Source organism: Cervus canadensis, chromosome 23 (genome assembly GCF_019320065.1).
Source record: "Cervus canadensis isolate Bull #8, Minnesota chromosome 23, ASM1932006v1, whole genome shotgun sequence".
Lineage (NCBI taxonomy): Eukaryota > Metazoa > Chordata > Mammalia > Artiodactyla > Cervidae > Cervus > Cervus canadensis.
The window spans coordinates 5,859,842-5,874,137 of NC_057408.1; the positions used below are offsets into that span (position 1 = coordinate 5,859,842).

Consider the following 14,296-nt stretch of genomic DNA (forward strand, 5'->3'; position numbering starts at 1 on the left):
AGGTTTTAATGGCCTTGACCATCAAACATAAGAGGCCTGTTTGTATGTAGAATCTCTCACAGGCTTGCGGGGGCTCATTGCGTCTAAGAGGCCAGTGACACTCGCTGGTATGTCTCCTGCTAGAGCGACGAGGAAAATGAAAAGGCAAGCACCCATCAGCACGTTTCCCTTCCAGTGGGTCACGTTCCTCCCGTGTGATCTCTGTGGCTTGAGATCATGAGTCGTGGAGTCTCATAACCTTTCAGTGAAGGAGGAGTTCACAGGGAGAGTGGAGGAGAGGGCGATCGACACGTGGAGGCCACTAAGAGCAAGTGGCCTCACCGTGATGGGCTGGGTTAGCCCCCTGGTATGAAGAAGCAGAGACATCACTTTGCCAACAAAGGTCCATAAATCAAAGCTATGGTTTTTCCAGTAGTCATGTATGGATGTGAGAGTTGGACCAGAAAGAAGGCTGAGTGCTGAAGAATTGATGCTTTTGAACTGTGCTGTTGGAGAAGACTCTTGAGAGTCCCTTGGACAGCAAGGAGATCAAACTAGTTCATCCTAAAGGAAATCAACCCTGAATATTCATTGGAAGGACTGATGCTGAAGCTGAAACTCCAATTCTTTGGCCACCTGATACGAAGAGCTGATTCATCTGAAAAGACCCTGATGCTAGAAAAGATTGAAGGCAGGAGGAGAAGGGGATGACAGAGGTTGAGATGGTGGGATGACATCACTGATTCAATGGACATGAGTTTGAGCAAGCTCTGGCAGATGCTGAAGGACAGGGAGGCCCGGTGTGCTGCAGTCCATGGGGTTGCAAAGAATTGGACACGACTGAGCGACTGAACTGAACTGAGTGTCTTAGTCTGTTTGGGCTCCTACAACAAAGTACCATAGACTGAGTGGCTTATAATTACCTGAGGTTTGTTTCTTGTGATCTGGAGGTGGGGAAGTCTGGTCATTCCCATTTCACAGATTAGCAGCTCCTTGCTGGAGAGCACCCTGGCAGCGAGAGGACTCGAACCCTGGCCTCCTGGCCCCCCTGCCCACAGCTTTCCTCCTCGGCTGTGACAGTGCCGTGTGGACCAGAGATTGTTGCTGTCATCTGAGCTGTCAGAATACCACCTCTTCTGTCACTGTGAACAGGGGGATGCAATCACCAGGAGAGAGAACATTCTTTCTGCTCTACGAATGATTTCTTTGTACCTTTGAGTGCAACCCCTGGATATGATTAGCCTCCGTGGGAAGAGTAGGGGGTAGTGTGTGGTGCATCCACTGGACAATGGGCCAGGTACCTGGGTGGGAAGCGGACCAGTGAAAGGAAGTCAAGAACTCCATGAAATTTATTAAAGGGACTGTACCGCACGCAGGATTCGAATCAGGAAAAAACTTGTGACATTCTCGCATCTGGGTGGTATCTCATGAGGAGAAAAGAAGTGAGTATCACAAATTTGAATTTGTCAAATTTGTCTGGACCACGGGGCTTCTCAGAATCCATTTGTTCTGCCCTGTGCTGTGCTTAGTCGCTCAGTCATGTTTGACTCTTTGCAACCCCACGGACTGTAGCCCGCCAGGCTCCTCTGTCCATGGGAATTCTCCAGGCAGGAATACTGGAGAAGGTTGCCATGCCCTCCTCCAGGGGATCTTCCCAACGCAGGGATCAAACCCAGGTCCTCCTGCGTTGCAGGAGGACTCTTAACCATCTGAACCACCAAGGAAGCCCAGGAAGACTGGAGTGGGTAGCCTATCCCTTCTCCGGGGGATCTTCTCAACCCAGGAATCAAACCGAGATCACCTGCATTGCAGGTGGATTGTTGTGCCCAAATATTATTTATCATTAAGTAAGTTAAGAATTAGACATTGGGGCCAGAGTGATGCACATGGGTTGCTGCCTCTCCAAGCTTCCAATCAAACACTGAAGACAAGGGATTAAAGCTCAAACTAAAAGGGAGAAAGTAGTATAAGAGGGGAGAACACAGCCTGACAGATAAGCTAATCTGGGGAGGGAACAAAGCAATCAGGGAAGGCTTCCGGGCCAGAGTGATGCACATGGGTCGCTGCCTCTCCAAGCTTCCAATCAAACACTGAAGACAAGGGATTAAAGCTCAGACTAAAAGGGAGAAAGTAGTATAAGAGGAGAGAACACAGCCTGACAGATAAGCTAATCTGGGGAGGGAACAAAGCAATCAGGGAAAGCTTCCGAGATGAAGGGGCATTTAAGCTTAGACCCAGAGGAGAAGTAAGAATTAGCCAGAGGAAGAGAGGAAACGGCTTGCATGGAGGCCCAGAGGCAAGAGAGAAGATGACATATTCAATGGATGGCTGGTGAATAGAATCGAGGAAGCTATGAGGTCAGAGGCTGATACCGTTAGAAGGAATGCCAGTTTCCAAGGCGATTTAAAGGATCAAGGCAAATGCTTCTCCTCCAAGGAACTGGGGAGACTAAAGAAACAAAAGTGAGCCCTCAAATGTGAGAGGGATGGCAGTGGGAACTTCATGGCAGGAGCCCCCATAGGAGATGACAGAATGCACGAGGATTACAACCAAGCCTGGATCAGGAAGTGGGCTCAACCCCCATCTAGTGTGTGATCTTGAGCAAGTCACTTCACTTCTCTCAAAACGGAAGGGAGGGGAGGGGACAAGGTGCCTGCCCTGCACAAATCACTGGCACTGTGTTTATTCATGTCGAGGATAATTATGCCTTCCCTGCCATGTGCCACGGAGCTTCAAACATTGTTGAACATGTGTGATGGTGCCCAGCACATAGTAGGCCCTCAGTAAACAGCAGCAAGTCAGACTGTGTGCCTGGGGAGCATGGTGGGGGCTTGATCCCAGTGGGGGCAGGAGCTCAGAGAGAGCCTGCCCGTCCATGCAGATCAGCTCTGCCCTGAGAACCAGCTGTGGGCAGTCAACAGGGGCTCTCAGAATGCTGATGGAGAGGGGTTCTTGTCTTCCTGGCTCATCAGGGAAGAGGGGTGATCACTGGTTAGCAGCATCTGCTGTGGGTGCAAAAATGGGTTGATAGTAGTACACGTGATGCATATTTGCCATTTCTGATCTAAAGATAACTTAATGCTGTATCCTCTAGCTACAAACCAGGGATCTTTCAGCATCCTTGCCATGTGCTGACCCTGCAGGTGGGGAGTAAGTGGCTCCCCGTACGGGCCCCAGCGTTTGGCAGGAACAGCCAGATCTGAACACCGAGCTCCTCCAGGGACCACGATGGCTCATGAAATCTGGGCTCAGAGAGAGTAGTCTCGGAATTCAGGAAGGCACAGTGGCCCGTGGGCACCGTGCAGTGGGTGCTAGTGTGAGTGTGGGAGAAATGAAGGAGGCAGGCTGTGCTTTGGGGAGGCTGAGACCCTGGCTGGGATCTCTGCCCTTTAGAACGCAGTCCAAACAAAGCAAGCCCCAAAGGGCTCACCTTATTTAGCCACTGAAGTCATAGCTGTCCTGATTTAGATTTTGAAAGAGGCCAACATCTTCTGTGATCCCAGGTTTTCTTCCTCAAGGAAAAAAAAAAAAAGTTTTTCCTTTGCGTCGATAAAGGTCAAATGGAGGAGTTGTGTCAAATCAGAAGGATTTTGGTGCTGGCACACACACACAGCCTCACACACTTGTGATCCGAAAGTCACACTCGCAGCCTCCAGCCTGGGAAGGTACAGCTCCTGCCCCCATGCTGTTCCCGTGGCGACCAGCACCCACTCCCCACCACGCGAGGACCCAGACTGCCCGCCCCCAGCTCTGCACCGAGGTGGGCTTTGGAGCTCCAATGAGGTCGCCGGAATTTCTCTCCGAGCTATTTCAGTATTGTTGGGAGGCTTGGGAAGCCTTTGTTCTCCCTGGCTGGTTACGTAATTTTCAAGAGAAAAGACAGAGGAAAAACTGAACTGAATGCTTCCAGAGTCTGCTTTGAGGGGAGGCAGTAACCCCAGAGTCTGATGTTCCCTCTGCTCCTTTTATCCTTCCAGCCCCTCTGGAGCTCTCCTCCCAACCCCCCTCAAGGAGATGAAGATAAAACAGGTTCCCCTCCTGTTTCTTACACTTGGCATCCCCACTGGCATGTTCTGGAGGAAGCCGTATACGGGAAACCAGCCAGGGCCAGTGGCATCGCTGCCTCGCAGGGACGTGAAGGCATTTGCACATCTCAGGAGAGGATGCTCACTGGGGCTGGCTTGGGGACCAGGGCCTGTCAGTGGCTCCCCACTTGGGACATATATGTATTTTAGGCCAAGCAATGCTTTGGGCCTGGGGTTGGTGGCTGAACTGCTGGCTGGCGTGTGAAGGGGTATCCAAGGACCTCGGCTGGAGTGTCCTGGGGGTGAGAGAGGCTTGGGGCGTAGGACTTGCAGCCTGAGTCGGCTTCATGGGTGTCGACCCAGGGGAGAGCCAGCTGCCCCTGCACCTAGGTTCCCACAAACAGAAAGGGCTTCCGGGCTCAGACACCTTTCTACCCGTCAACGCCCCCCAGCCTGTTCACCTCCTGGGTGGAGGGAGTGGTACTTCAAGAGTCAAAAGACCAGGAAGAGTTGTTACCCTTGATTCCTGGGCTCCCCACGGCTGCTGCCTAGTGCAAGACGCACAGAGGCTCAGCGCTAAAAACCAGAGAGAACCCAGTGATCACTGCCTCGGGATCAGCAGCCCTTTCCTCGGTGAGGCCACGTGGTCACCTCTCTTCTGAGCTCGTGTGGCATCCTTGCTTGAGCCCCACCTTCATCCCCAGCTCACCGTCTGTGTGTGTGTGTTAGTGACTCAGTCGTGTCCGACTCTTTGCGACCCCATGGACTGTGGCTTGCCATAACACTAACCCTAACCAGCCTCCTCTGCCCACTCCTCCCTGGAGGGATTCAAAAAGCTTTCTAATCTGGGCTCGGGGGCAGTTGTCTTTCCATACGGGTTATACTTTGTCATAACCCTAATCTTACTGCAAGCAGGTAGCCATCCCTGTGTCAACTGGTATTTATTTCTAGAATCCTTACTGTGTGTCAGACACTGGACTCACCCATGGGGTTATGTCAGTGAATAAAGAAAGGTAAGATTTCCCAGCAACCCTGACTCCCCAGGATCCTGTCTGGGTCTGGAATCTGATGGGATCTAAGCCAGCTCTGACCCAGGAACCCTACCCGGAGACTCACGGTCTCAGGCCAAGTCTTGGCCATGTCAGAAACTGAGGTCTCCAGCTCCCTCCCCTCCGTTAGTCACCTCTGGCCTGTAATAAACACCCCCACATTTAATGCACTTAAACAGCACTTGCCTTCACACGGTTTCTGTGGGTCAGGATTCTGGGCCCAGCTTTTAGCTGGTACCTGTGGTGTAAGGCCTGGGTGAGACTTCAGTGGGGCCGTGGCCTCCGGGGAGGGCTGCAGTCCCCTCAGTCTCACCGGGGGGGAAGATCCGCCGCCCAGCTCACTCATGTGACTGCCGGTGGGCCTCAGACGATCCCACTGTAAGATCTCACCTGGGTCTCCCCTCGGGGCCGCCTCATGATGCGGCCTCTGGCTTCACCTGGGCTGAAAGCCACAGTCTTCCTGCATCCTGATCTCAGAAGTAACATCCCATTACTCCCGCCATATTCCGTAGAAGTGAGTTAGGGGGTTAGTAGAATGTTGGTCCAGTGGTTAAGACTCCGTGCTTCCACTGCAGGGTGATGTGGGTTCAATCCCTGGTTGGGGAACAAAGATCCCACATGCCTTGTTGTGGCCAAAAAAATAATTTTTCTTTTTGTTTTTAAAGTGAGCCACTAAGTCCATACATGCTTAGGGGAAGGGATTCAACAGGGCCTGACGCCGGGAGGTGGGGACCTTCCCCCTCCTCCAGGAGGCTTCTCTGACTGACCCGCCTGGTCCTAACTCCTACACCACTTACAGGAGAAGCACCAAGTTGGCCCCCGAATATTCTTGCACCGTTTCTATAATTGTTCTGTGGGCCCACTCTCCCTGTAGGAATATAAGCTCCTTGAGGTCAGGAGCCATATGTTCCACATCTCTTTATTTCCCACTTAGACCAACCATATACTTTCTATCAGGTATTTCAGGTTAAGAACAAGCCAGTAAAAATGTCTTAAACAAAAATAGAACTTGACCATGTCACTTGGCAGGAAAGCTGGAGGCAAGCATTTCCAGTCTTAGCTTAGCTATTCAGCGATGTCTGCAAGGCCCCATGCTCGTCTGCCAACTCCAGTGTGCTGGCTTTGTCCCCAAGCTTGTCCCCACGTGGTCTCAAGATAGCTGTTACGGCACTGACACCACGCCTTCCTACAACTGCATCTAAGGACAGGGAGGAAGGAAAGAAAACTTTTTCAATGAAGTCCCTCCAGTGATCTTTCCTATAAGGCTATTGTCCAGAACTAGATCATATGACACCTCTAAACCACACACTGTCAAATGGGAGTTGCATTAGCACGATTGACTTAGACGCATGGCGCTCGGTGGGGAGGGGTGTGGGAGATGTCATCACCCTCTGGGATTTTGGCAATGTGTGAGGCTGTTACAGGAACCAGCGGTGCTCTTGGCATTTACTGGGCAGAGCTGGGGTTGCTAAACTTTTGGTAATACTGTACTGTGTTGTTGCGAGCCTGCCAGGCTCCTCTGTCCATGGCATTTCCCAGGCAAGAATACTAGAGTGGGTTGCCATGTGCTTCTCAAAGGGATCTTCCTGGCCCAGGGATTGAACCCACATCTCTTATGTCTCCCGCATTGGCAGGCAGGTTCTTTACCACTAAGCACCACCTGGGAGGTCCCCAGAGCCTCACGAAACAAATAACTCTACTGTGAAATTGACAATGCTGTCTCTGCTAGAAAGTGCTGCTTTGGACCAGTGGTTCTCTGCTGGGTGTGATTTTGTGCCTCCTCCACTGGTGATAGTTTTCAATGATTAGAGATATTTTAGTTGCAACAACTAGGGGTCACTACTGGTGTCTAGTGGGTAGAGGCCAGGGATGCTGCTCAATATCCTAAAACGCACAGGCCAGGCCTGCAGCCAAGAACAAAAGTGCAAATGTTAGTTGCTTAGTCATGTCTGACTCTTTCCGACTGGTATGCCAGGCAAGAATACAGGAGTGGGTTGCCATTTCCTTACTCCAGGGGATCTTCCTGACCCAGGGATTGAAGCCGGCTCTCCTGCATTGCAGGCAGATTCTTTACCATCTGAGCCTTCAGGGAAGCCCCAAGAATGACTTAATCTTAACTGTGCTGATGTTGAGAAGCTCAGCTGTAGACTCCCCATCCAACCACGGGTCATCCCTGAGTTGGGCTTGGCCATTCAGTGGCTGACCCAGACTTGGTCTGTGTTCCATTTGGAGGAAGTGGGAGTGGTTCCTGGGGAGGTGGGACCCTCCCTCTAGGATGGCCAGTCCCTGCAGCCAGGGGCTCTGGCATCCGAGGCTTACAGTTAGAGAAGAGGTCAGGTACTGGTTGGAAGGCAGGATTATGGTCGTTTGAACTTAGCAGAGGTTTTGTTTATTGATTTTGTTTTGTGTTTGGTATGTTTTCTTTCACCCAATCTCATTTTAATGTTTCACTTCTCCATTTTTCTTTGTATCAAGTGGGCCAATTAACTGTGATCTCCATACTGGGGCTGAACACATGCTGGAAAGGGGGCTGCTTTGTGCTTTAAGGACCCCAAGGTGTGCCTCCCCCAGACTTGTCCTTCACTAGTCCTGGGAGTCACACTGGGTCTAGATAGTTCTTGGTGTGGGAATCACTTACTTGGGCTCAGCTAATATGTTACAGGGATGAGACGTGTGGACTCTGGCAGCAGGCAGACTCGTGTTTACACCCCCAGATTCGCCACTGGCTGCTTGTGTGACTTTGGGAAAGTTGTTTCCTCGGGGGCTTTGTGGGAGAATGATGTCAATCCCAAGGGACTCTCATGAGACCCAGCCAACTAATGTCAGTCCCTTGGCCCAGCGTGAACCCTCCCTGTGTGTAGGTACCCTGTCTTCATCAGGTTGTCTTTGCCACTTCCCCAGAAAGCCTCTGTGAAGATGCATGTGGGGTTTGGGAGTGAGGCCCATCAACAGCACCATAGAATCATCAAAGAGTTGGAAGGTAGTTTGTTGGAAAGCTGGGTCCAGAGGGCATGAAATGTATAGATGAGCTGAACTAAGCCTGATGGAGTCTGGAGCCCAGGGAACCTCCTAAGGAGGGCAGTCTTGGGGCCTAGGGCAGCTCCGAGGGGAAGTGAGGTAGGGTAGGAAGGGCCCGATTACCGCATACTTCAGTGCCTCCTTGAGAACAAGCTAGAAGATGTTCCTACATGATCCAGAGCAGGGGTCAGCAACTTACCCCCTGGCCAAACCCAGCCCCCCACCTATTTTTGTAAATAAAGTGTTCCTGAAATGCAGCCATGCCATTCATTTAGGTATTGTCTGTGGTTGCTCTTGTCATACAAAGACAGGGTTGAGTAGTTGTACCAGAGATGGTGCTATAAAGCCTAAGATATTTATTCTTGACCCTTTATAGGAAAAAAAAAAAAATTGTCAGTCTCTGCTAGGGCACTTCATTCACATAGACTACAGCAATTAGGATCACCAAACTTTGAGTCAGGCAGACTCGACTGTGATATGAATGATAGCACCTGGAACTGTGCAGTGGATAGCCTGTTCAATGGTAAACATCAGCCCCGCCGGGGGAGGCTTTCCTGTAAGTTTTTAGATGCTCAGGAGTGGGAAGAAAGCAGTGTCTGGGAAATGTCACCACCTCGCTAGGGGCCATAGTTCCTGCTGAAAGCTGCCAATGTGAGGTTGGGGAGGATCAGAGGAGGTGAGTCTAAATTTAGACTTTCCAAAGCCACTTTGTAAACCAGAGCCCCAGGAGTCCTCGAAAGGGGCGGTTGGCACACACCAGCTCGTCTCTGGTTTGCCTCTACATGTTAAAAGCTGAATGCGTGAGAGGATAATTAATTGGCCTCAGATAAGAGATTGGTGGAAAGTTGGTGAGAAATCAGTGGAGAGGAGAAGCTCCGCTGGACGGAGTCCGGGGGTAGAGATTTCCATTTGTGTGTTTTATTACAACATTCCCCATGGAATCATGGGAGCCTTGCTGCCCTTGGAAGAATTACACGCATTCTTCCCCCTGAGTGTCATTCGAGCCCAACTGAACCATGCCCTTTCCGCCTCTCAAGGTGAATGCCAGCTCCCTAGTTCCCAGTCACACCTGTGATTCAGAGCAGCTCTGAGCCACCACCTCCAGATGGGGAACGGCTCTGCTTTGCTCTAGAAGCTTCATCACATCGAGAGCTGCCATCCACCCTCTGCCCAGGAGGGCACATCCAGGGGTGGGGTCTCAGACTCCCCAGGGCCGATGGGCCCATGCCAGAAAAGAACCACTAATCCGAGACTTCTTAGGTAATTGGTGTTTCATAATCGGTCCACCTGTGGGGAAAGGCAAAGGGTATATGGCAGAAATTATAGGGAAATTATATGGGAAAACTTAGAAAATAGGAGGTTTGAGAAGGGATGAATCACAGTAAACTCAAATGGGAATAGAGAAATGGTCAGACAAGGGCTGCCTGGTTTGTGTTGAAATGCTGAGAGAGGCAGCATCTCAGTTCAGAAATATTGGTTTGTCTGAGCAGCCGAGGCTTATGTGAAGAGCTCTGTAGCAATGAACACATTGCATTGGGGCAGCGGCGGAAGGGAGGCAGGCTGACTGTCTCCGGAAGGTGAGCATTGCGGTTTTGTAGACATAACAAGTGGACCAAAGGTAACACCAGTCCACCATTATGGTCTAAGTGCTGCTTTGTGTCCTGGACTTGAAGCTTAAAGTCAAGTTGAGAGATGGACATGTATAAAAAGTTAAATAACAGCCCAGATTAGTATATGGCAAATGTCAAACACAGTATATGCAGATGGATGTACAGGAGTTCAGAAAAGATTGGAATGTCACTGAGGACACTTCAGAGGGGAAATGAGACTTCATCTGGACTCAGAGTGATGGACAGGGTTTCAACAGGTGGGCAGGAAGCAGAACATTTCAGGAACTGGGAAGATGCAAGCAAAGAAGCAAGGAGTTTAAAGAGTATATTTAGGGGCCATGAGTTCAGTGGAGTAGCTGGAATAGAGCCTTCCCAAGGTGAAGAGGCACCTGCCAATAGTTTGTTGAGCAGACACACACGGCAGCCCCTCTGCCTGTGAGAGGAAGAAGAAAGAGTTTTAAAAATAAATAAAGCCCCTCTTAATTATCCACAGATTATCTGCTCTGCAGCTGATCTGGAACAAATCCTGCCTGCAGCTTGCTGGTGACGTCATCTCCCTGTTTAGGCGCTCATTCCCGTCCGTCTCCGTTTACCACCCAGTGGGAGCCGGAAAGGGAAGAAGCCTTCAGCGTCTCCCCTCATAAAGCAAAATATACAATTGCCTCTGTTTGCTGTGCACTTGGGAACCAGGCCAAGTGTATGGGTAGAAAGTGAAAGGAGTTCCAGTTTAGTTTCTATTCCCTGACTTGGGCAGCAGGAATTGGAGGAGGGATGGAATGGGGCCCCAGGTGGTTCTTTTGTTCCCCCGAATTAGGTGACCAAGTGGACTTCACTGCACAGGCCACAGATTGACTCAGTGGGTGGTCTCAGCACTATCTCTAACTGGCTTGGAATCTTCAAAGTGAATGGTATTTATCAATTCCTCAAGTGTTTATTGACCCTGTCTGTGCTAGAAGCACTAAGCTGGCGTTCTTTGAGCCTCAGTGCCCTTATTTGCAAAGTGGAAACTCGTACTAGAATTGCAGTCTCTCAGTGGAGATGCTGGCATTATTCATTGATGGAGAGGCTCGTCAGGATGGTTAGCAAAGCCAGCTCTGCCTATTAAAGGCCTGTAGTGCCTCCTTGTCAGAGTAGCCAAAGAAGGCAGGACCACCCTCAGTTAAGGACCACTGGACTTGTTTGCTACAGTTGCTTCCCAATCTGAAATTCTGATTATTTTGTGGCTGGGCCCAATAAAAACATATATAGTAGAATTACTGAAGGTTGATGAAACATCAGAATAGCAGGTACATCTTATTCAAGTATAAGGGAATTTTTAAGAGTAGCAGCAACAGGTAATATCTCTTGAGTAATTATTATGTTTCAGATTCTTGGCAAATTCCTTTCATTAGAAGTCTTTAGAGAGCATCTGATTGTTTACTATTTCAGATCACTTGTGTCCTCTAATTTGTCCCCTTAATTTTAGAGCATTGAGTTGACAATTGTCTTGCTTCATTTACCATTTGCAAAGTTCAGATGTGTACGTAGCCCTGTAGGGGACCCTACAGTATGAAGAGAATTAAGAAGCAGCCCTGGCTAGATTCACTCCTTTGCATAGGATACAGTATTTGTTCTCTGTGTATATGTGGACTTAACAAACTCATGAAACCTGTGACTCCCTAAGAAGCTATAATATTGCCTTTACTTCAGAGATCTAAATTGTTATTTTTGCCATTTTTTTCCTCCCCACTTAAGTCCTTTGCCTGTAATTTGAGTCAGGAACCACCAGGGGGCAATCAGAATATGATCTGATTCATTGCTTTCAAGAGCTAGGTCCCCATTATCTAAAAGAATACAGTTCATCTGCCAATCCTACTGTCATGCTAAGAAGTCTGTGTCCTGCTTTGCTGTGCAGAAAGTTCCTTTTCTAGGGTGGCAATAAAATTTCCTTATAGTTTGTATGTATGCATTCTTGTGCTATTACATGGAAAGCAAGAGATGCAAATAATTAAATCTGTGTTTAGCAAATTCTCTCAAAAGAAGGAAGAAAAGGGGTCCAAGTAGAAAAACAAATTTATTGATCCCTTATTTTCCGTCTGCAATGAGTTTCTTTTTACTGTTACCCTTCTCAGCTAGTGCTGCTGTGTGTGTTTGGAGGGCATAATGAATGATTTTTGCAAAAGTCAGAGCTGATCACTGCCACCCACAGTTTGTGCATGTTAACCTTCAGGGAGAAGGCATTTACATTAAAGGCACACTAGCTGATGATCTTATCAAATCAATCCATCTTCTCTCTCTTCCAGGGGAGAGTTGCACACAGCAGGCTGGGTGGCTTGGGCAGTGCAAAGCCTGGAATCCCCTGAGCAAGCAATGTTTCAGCTGGCTGGACAGATCAAATAACACTTGGGCTGGTTAACAAAAGGCACCCAAGTGGGAAGGTGTTGGAAGCTGAAGTGTGGAAATTTACCCAACATTGTTTCTTTGACAGGGAAGGAGACTCGGTCTGAAAGATGCTGCATTCCTGCCAGCCTCTCTGGGTCCAGCAGAACACAATCTCCTTCACGGTGATGTGGATGAGGGGGTGACAGAGGACGCTGCCCGCATCTGAAGTCTCCGGAGGGTCCAGGCCAGGCAGGTGAGACCCAGGTCTGGGACTTCAGGTGCAGCTTGGTGTAGAGCTCATGAAAGGTGCATGAATTTCTCCAGCTTTCTTCACCAACATTCAACAGACTTGTTTGGGCTTCAGAATCTGAGAGGAGCTGGTAGAAAGTAAAGCTGGCAGAGGTACAGAGAAGTCCCTACAAGCCCCTCAAATCCACTGTTGGGATCCCTTCGTACTGCTTGGGACCTGGAGGGCAGCTCCCAGGCTGCCAGAGGCTGCGACACCACTAGACTTTGGACCATCTAAAGGAAAGGAACACAGCTCAGCAACGGCTCCACATTTGAGCCAGAAGGAACCTCTTATAACAAAGGATTTAAAGGGGAGAGTTTCTGCATCTTTACTTTGTGGTCCATCATGAGAGAAAACTTTCCATTCACATAGATAATGGGACTGGGTTTTCTTTCCAAGATACTGTATTTGAAAGAATCATGAGCCATTCTAAGCTTCCAGGGAGGCTCAGGGTACATAGGAGTTGGTGGACAGCCTTCCCAGGGCAAGGCTAAGGGGACAGTCTGAGCCTCCAGCTTCTGCAGCTCAGCAGGTATGGACAGATGCCACTCTTGTCCCCAGAGAGCCAGTGACATCACCAGGAGAAAAGGCATCCTTCAGCCTTGGGACTTGACAGAATGAGGAGGGCTGGGGAAGCCAGGAGCTGGGACTTGGTCTTTCCTGACTGCCCCTCTGTCTCACGGGCAGCGCTTGACCACTGAGCCAACCATGGCTGAGAAGGGCGACTGCCTCGCCAGTGTCTATGGGTATGACCTGGGCGGGCGCTTCATTGACTTCCGGCCCCTGGGTTTCGGCGTCAACGGGCTGGTGCTGTCGGCCGTGGACAGCAGGGCCCGCCGGAAGGTGGCGGTGAAGAAGATCACCCTGAGTGATGCCCGCAGCAGGAAGCACGCGCTCCGGGAGATCAAGATTATCCAGCGCCTGGACCACGACAACATCGTGAAGGTGTACGAGGTGCTGGGGCCCCAGGGCACCGACCTGCAGGGCGAGCTGTTCAAGTTCAGCGTGGCCTACATCGTCCAGGAGTATATGGAGACCGACCTGGCGCGCCTGCTGGAGCGGGGCACGCTGACCGAGGAGCACGCCAAGCTGTTCATGTACCAGCTGCTCCGGGGGCTCAAGTACATCCACTCGGCCAACGTGCTGCACCGGGACCTGAAGCCCGCCAACATCTTCATCAGCACCGAGGACCTCGTGCTCAAGATTGGGGATTTCGGGTTGGCGAGGATCGTCGATCAGCACTACTCACACAAGGTATGTCTGGCTGGAACGGCTGAGACGGGCGCTCCACGGAATCCTCCAGAACGCTCAGTGTTCGAGAGGGTATTCCTAGCTCCAGTGGAATCAGAGGACTGGGGTCAGTATTTGGGGGGAAGCTGGAGGGTGCGAGAAAGAGGGGAGGTCCGATTCTTAGTCTTGCCTCTGCCACGTGGCCAGGACCAATGATTCATGGCTCTCCCAGAGGGGGTTGGATTAGATGATCCAGCTCTAAACTCTGTGGCTTTATAATTGTGCAGCTGGGGAGCTCCCCAGTGGTGTAGTGGTTAGGATTCCGGGTTTTTACTGCCGCGGCCTGGATTCAATCTCTGGTGGGGGATCCCGTAAGCTGTGTGGCATGGCCAAAAAAAAACTTGTGCTGCTGGTAAATTTGCCTCTAGCTCCTTTTTATCCCCGCCATCCGCCTAACCTCCTCCTCTCCATACCCTCTACTCAGGACTCCCCGGGAGGCCTCCCAGGGTTTGAGTCTTACTCTCTGGCTCATCTCGCCTCCTCCTTCCATCACAGCTGCCCTGCTCTGTGTTCCAGTTTCTCTGTGGACAGAGGCACGAATGGTGGCTCTGATAAACTCATTCTCGGCGTACACTATCCAGCGAAGGGCTCAGCTCTCCCAGGTCCCGCGATGCCCTGGGCCCGCAGTGTGATGTTGGAGCCACAGGGTCTGGTTGGTGCCGAGTCGCCACACGG

At 50.5% G+C, this 14,296-nt stretch overlaps 1 protein-coding gene across 5 annotated transcripts in view; it reads left to right on the forward strand.

The window, feature by feature from the left end:
* Positions 1–14,296, forward strand: part of MAPK4 (mitogen-activated protein kinase 4) — a 165,719-nt gene that overhangs the window by 92,417 nt on the left and 59,006 nt on the right. For 4 of the 5 annotated variants that reach the window (XM_043444362.1, XM_043444363.1, XM_043444364.1 and 1 more), the window contains one exon: positions 12,149–13,585. In XM_043444362.1, the coding sequence (XP_043300297.1) occupies positions 13,040–13,585 (546 nt within the window). In that variant the 5' untranslated portion in view covers positions 12,149–13,039. The remainder of the gene's footprint in view (positions 1–12,148; positions 13,586–14,296) is intronic. The other variant, XM_043444365.1, reaches the window with a different exon arrangement.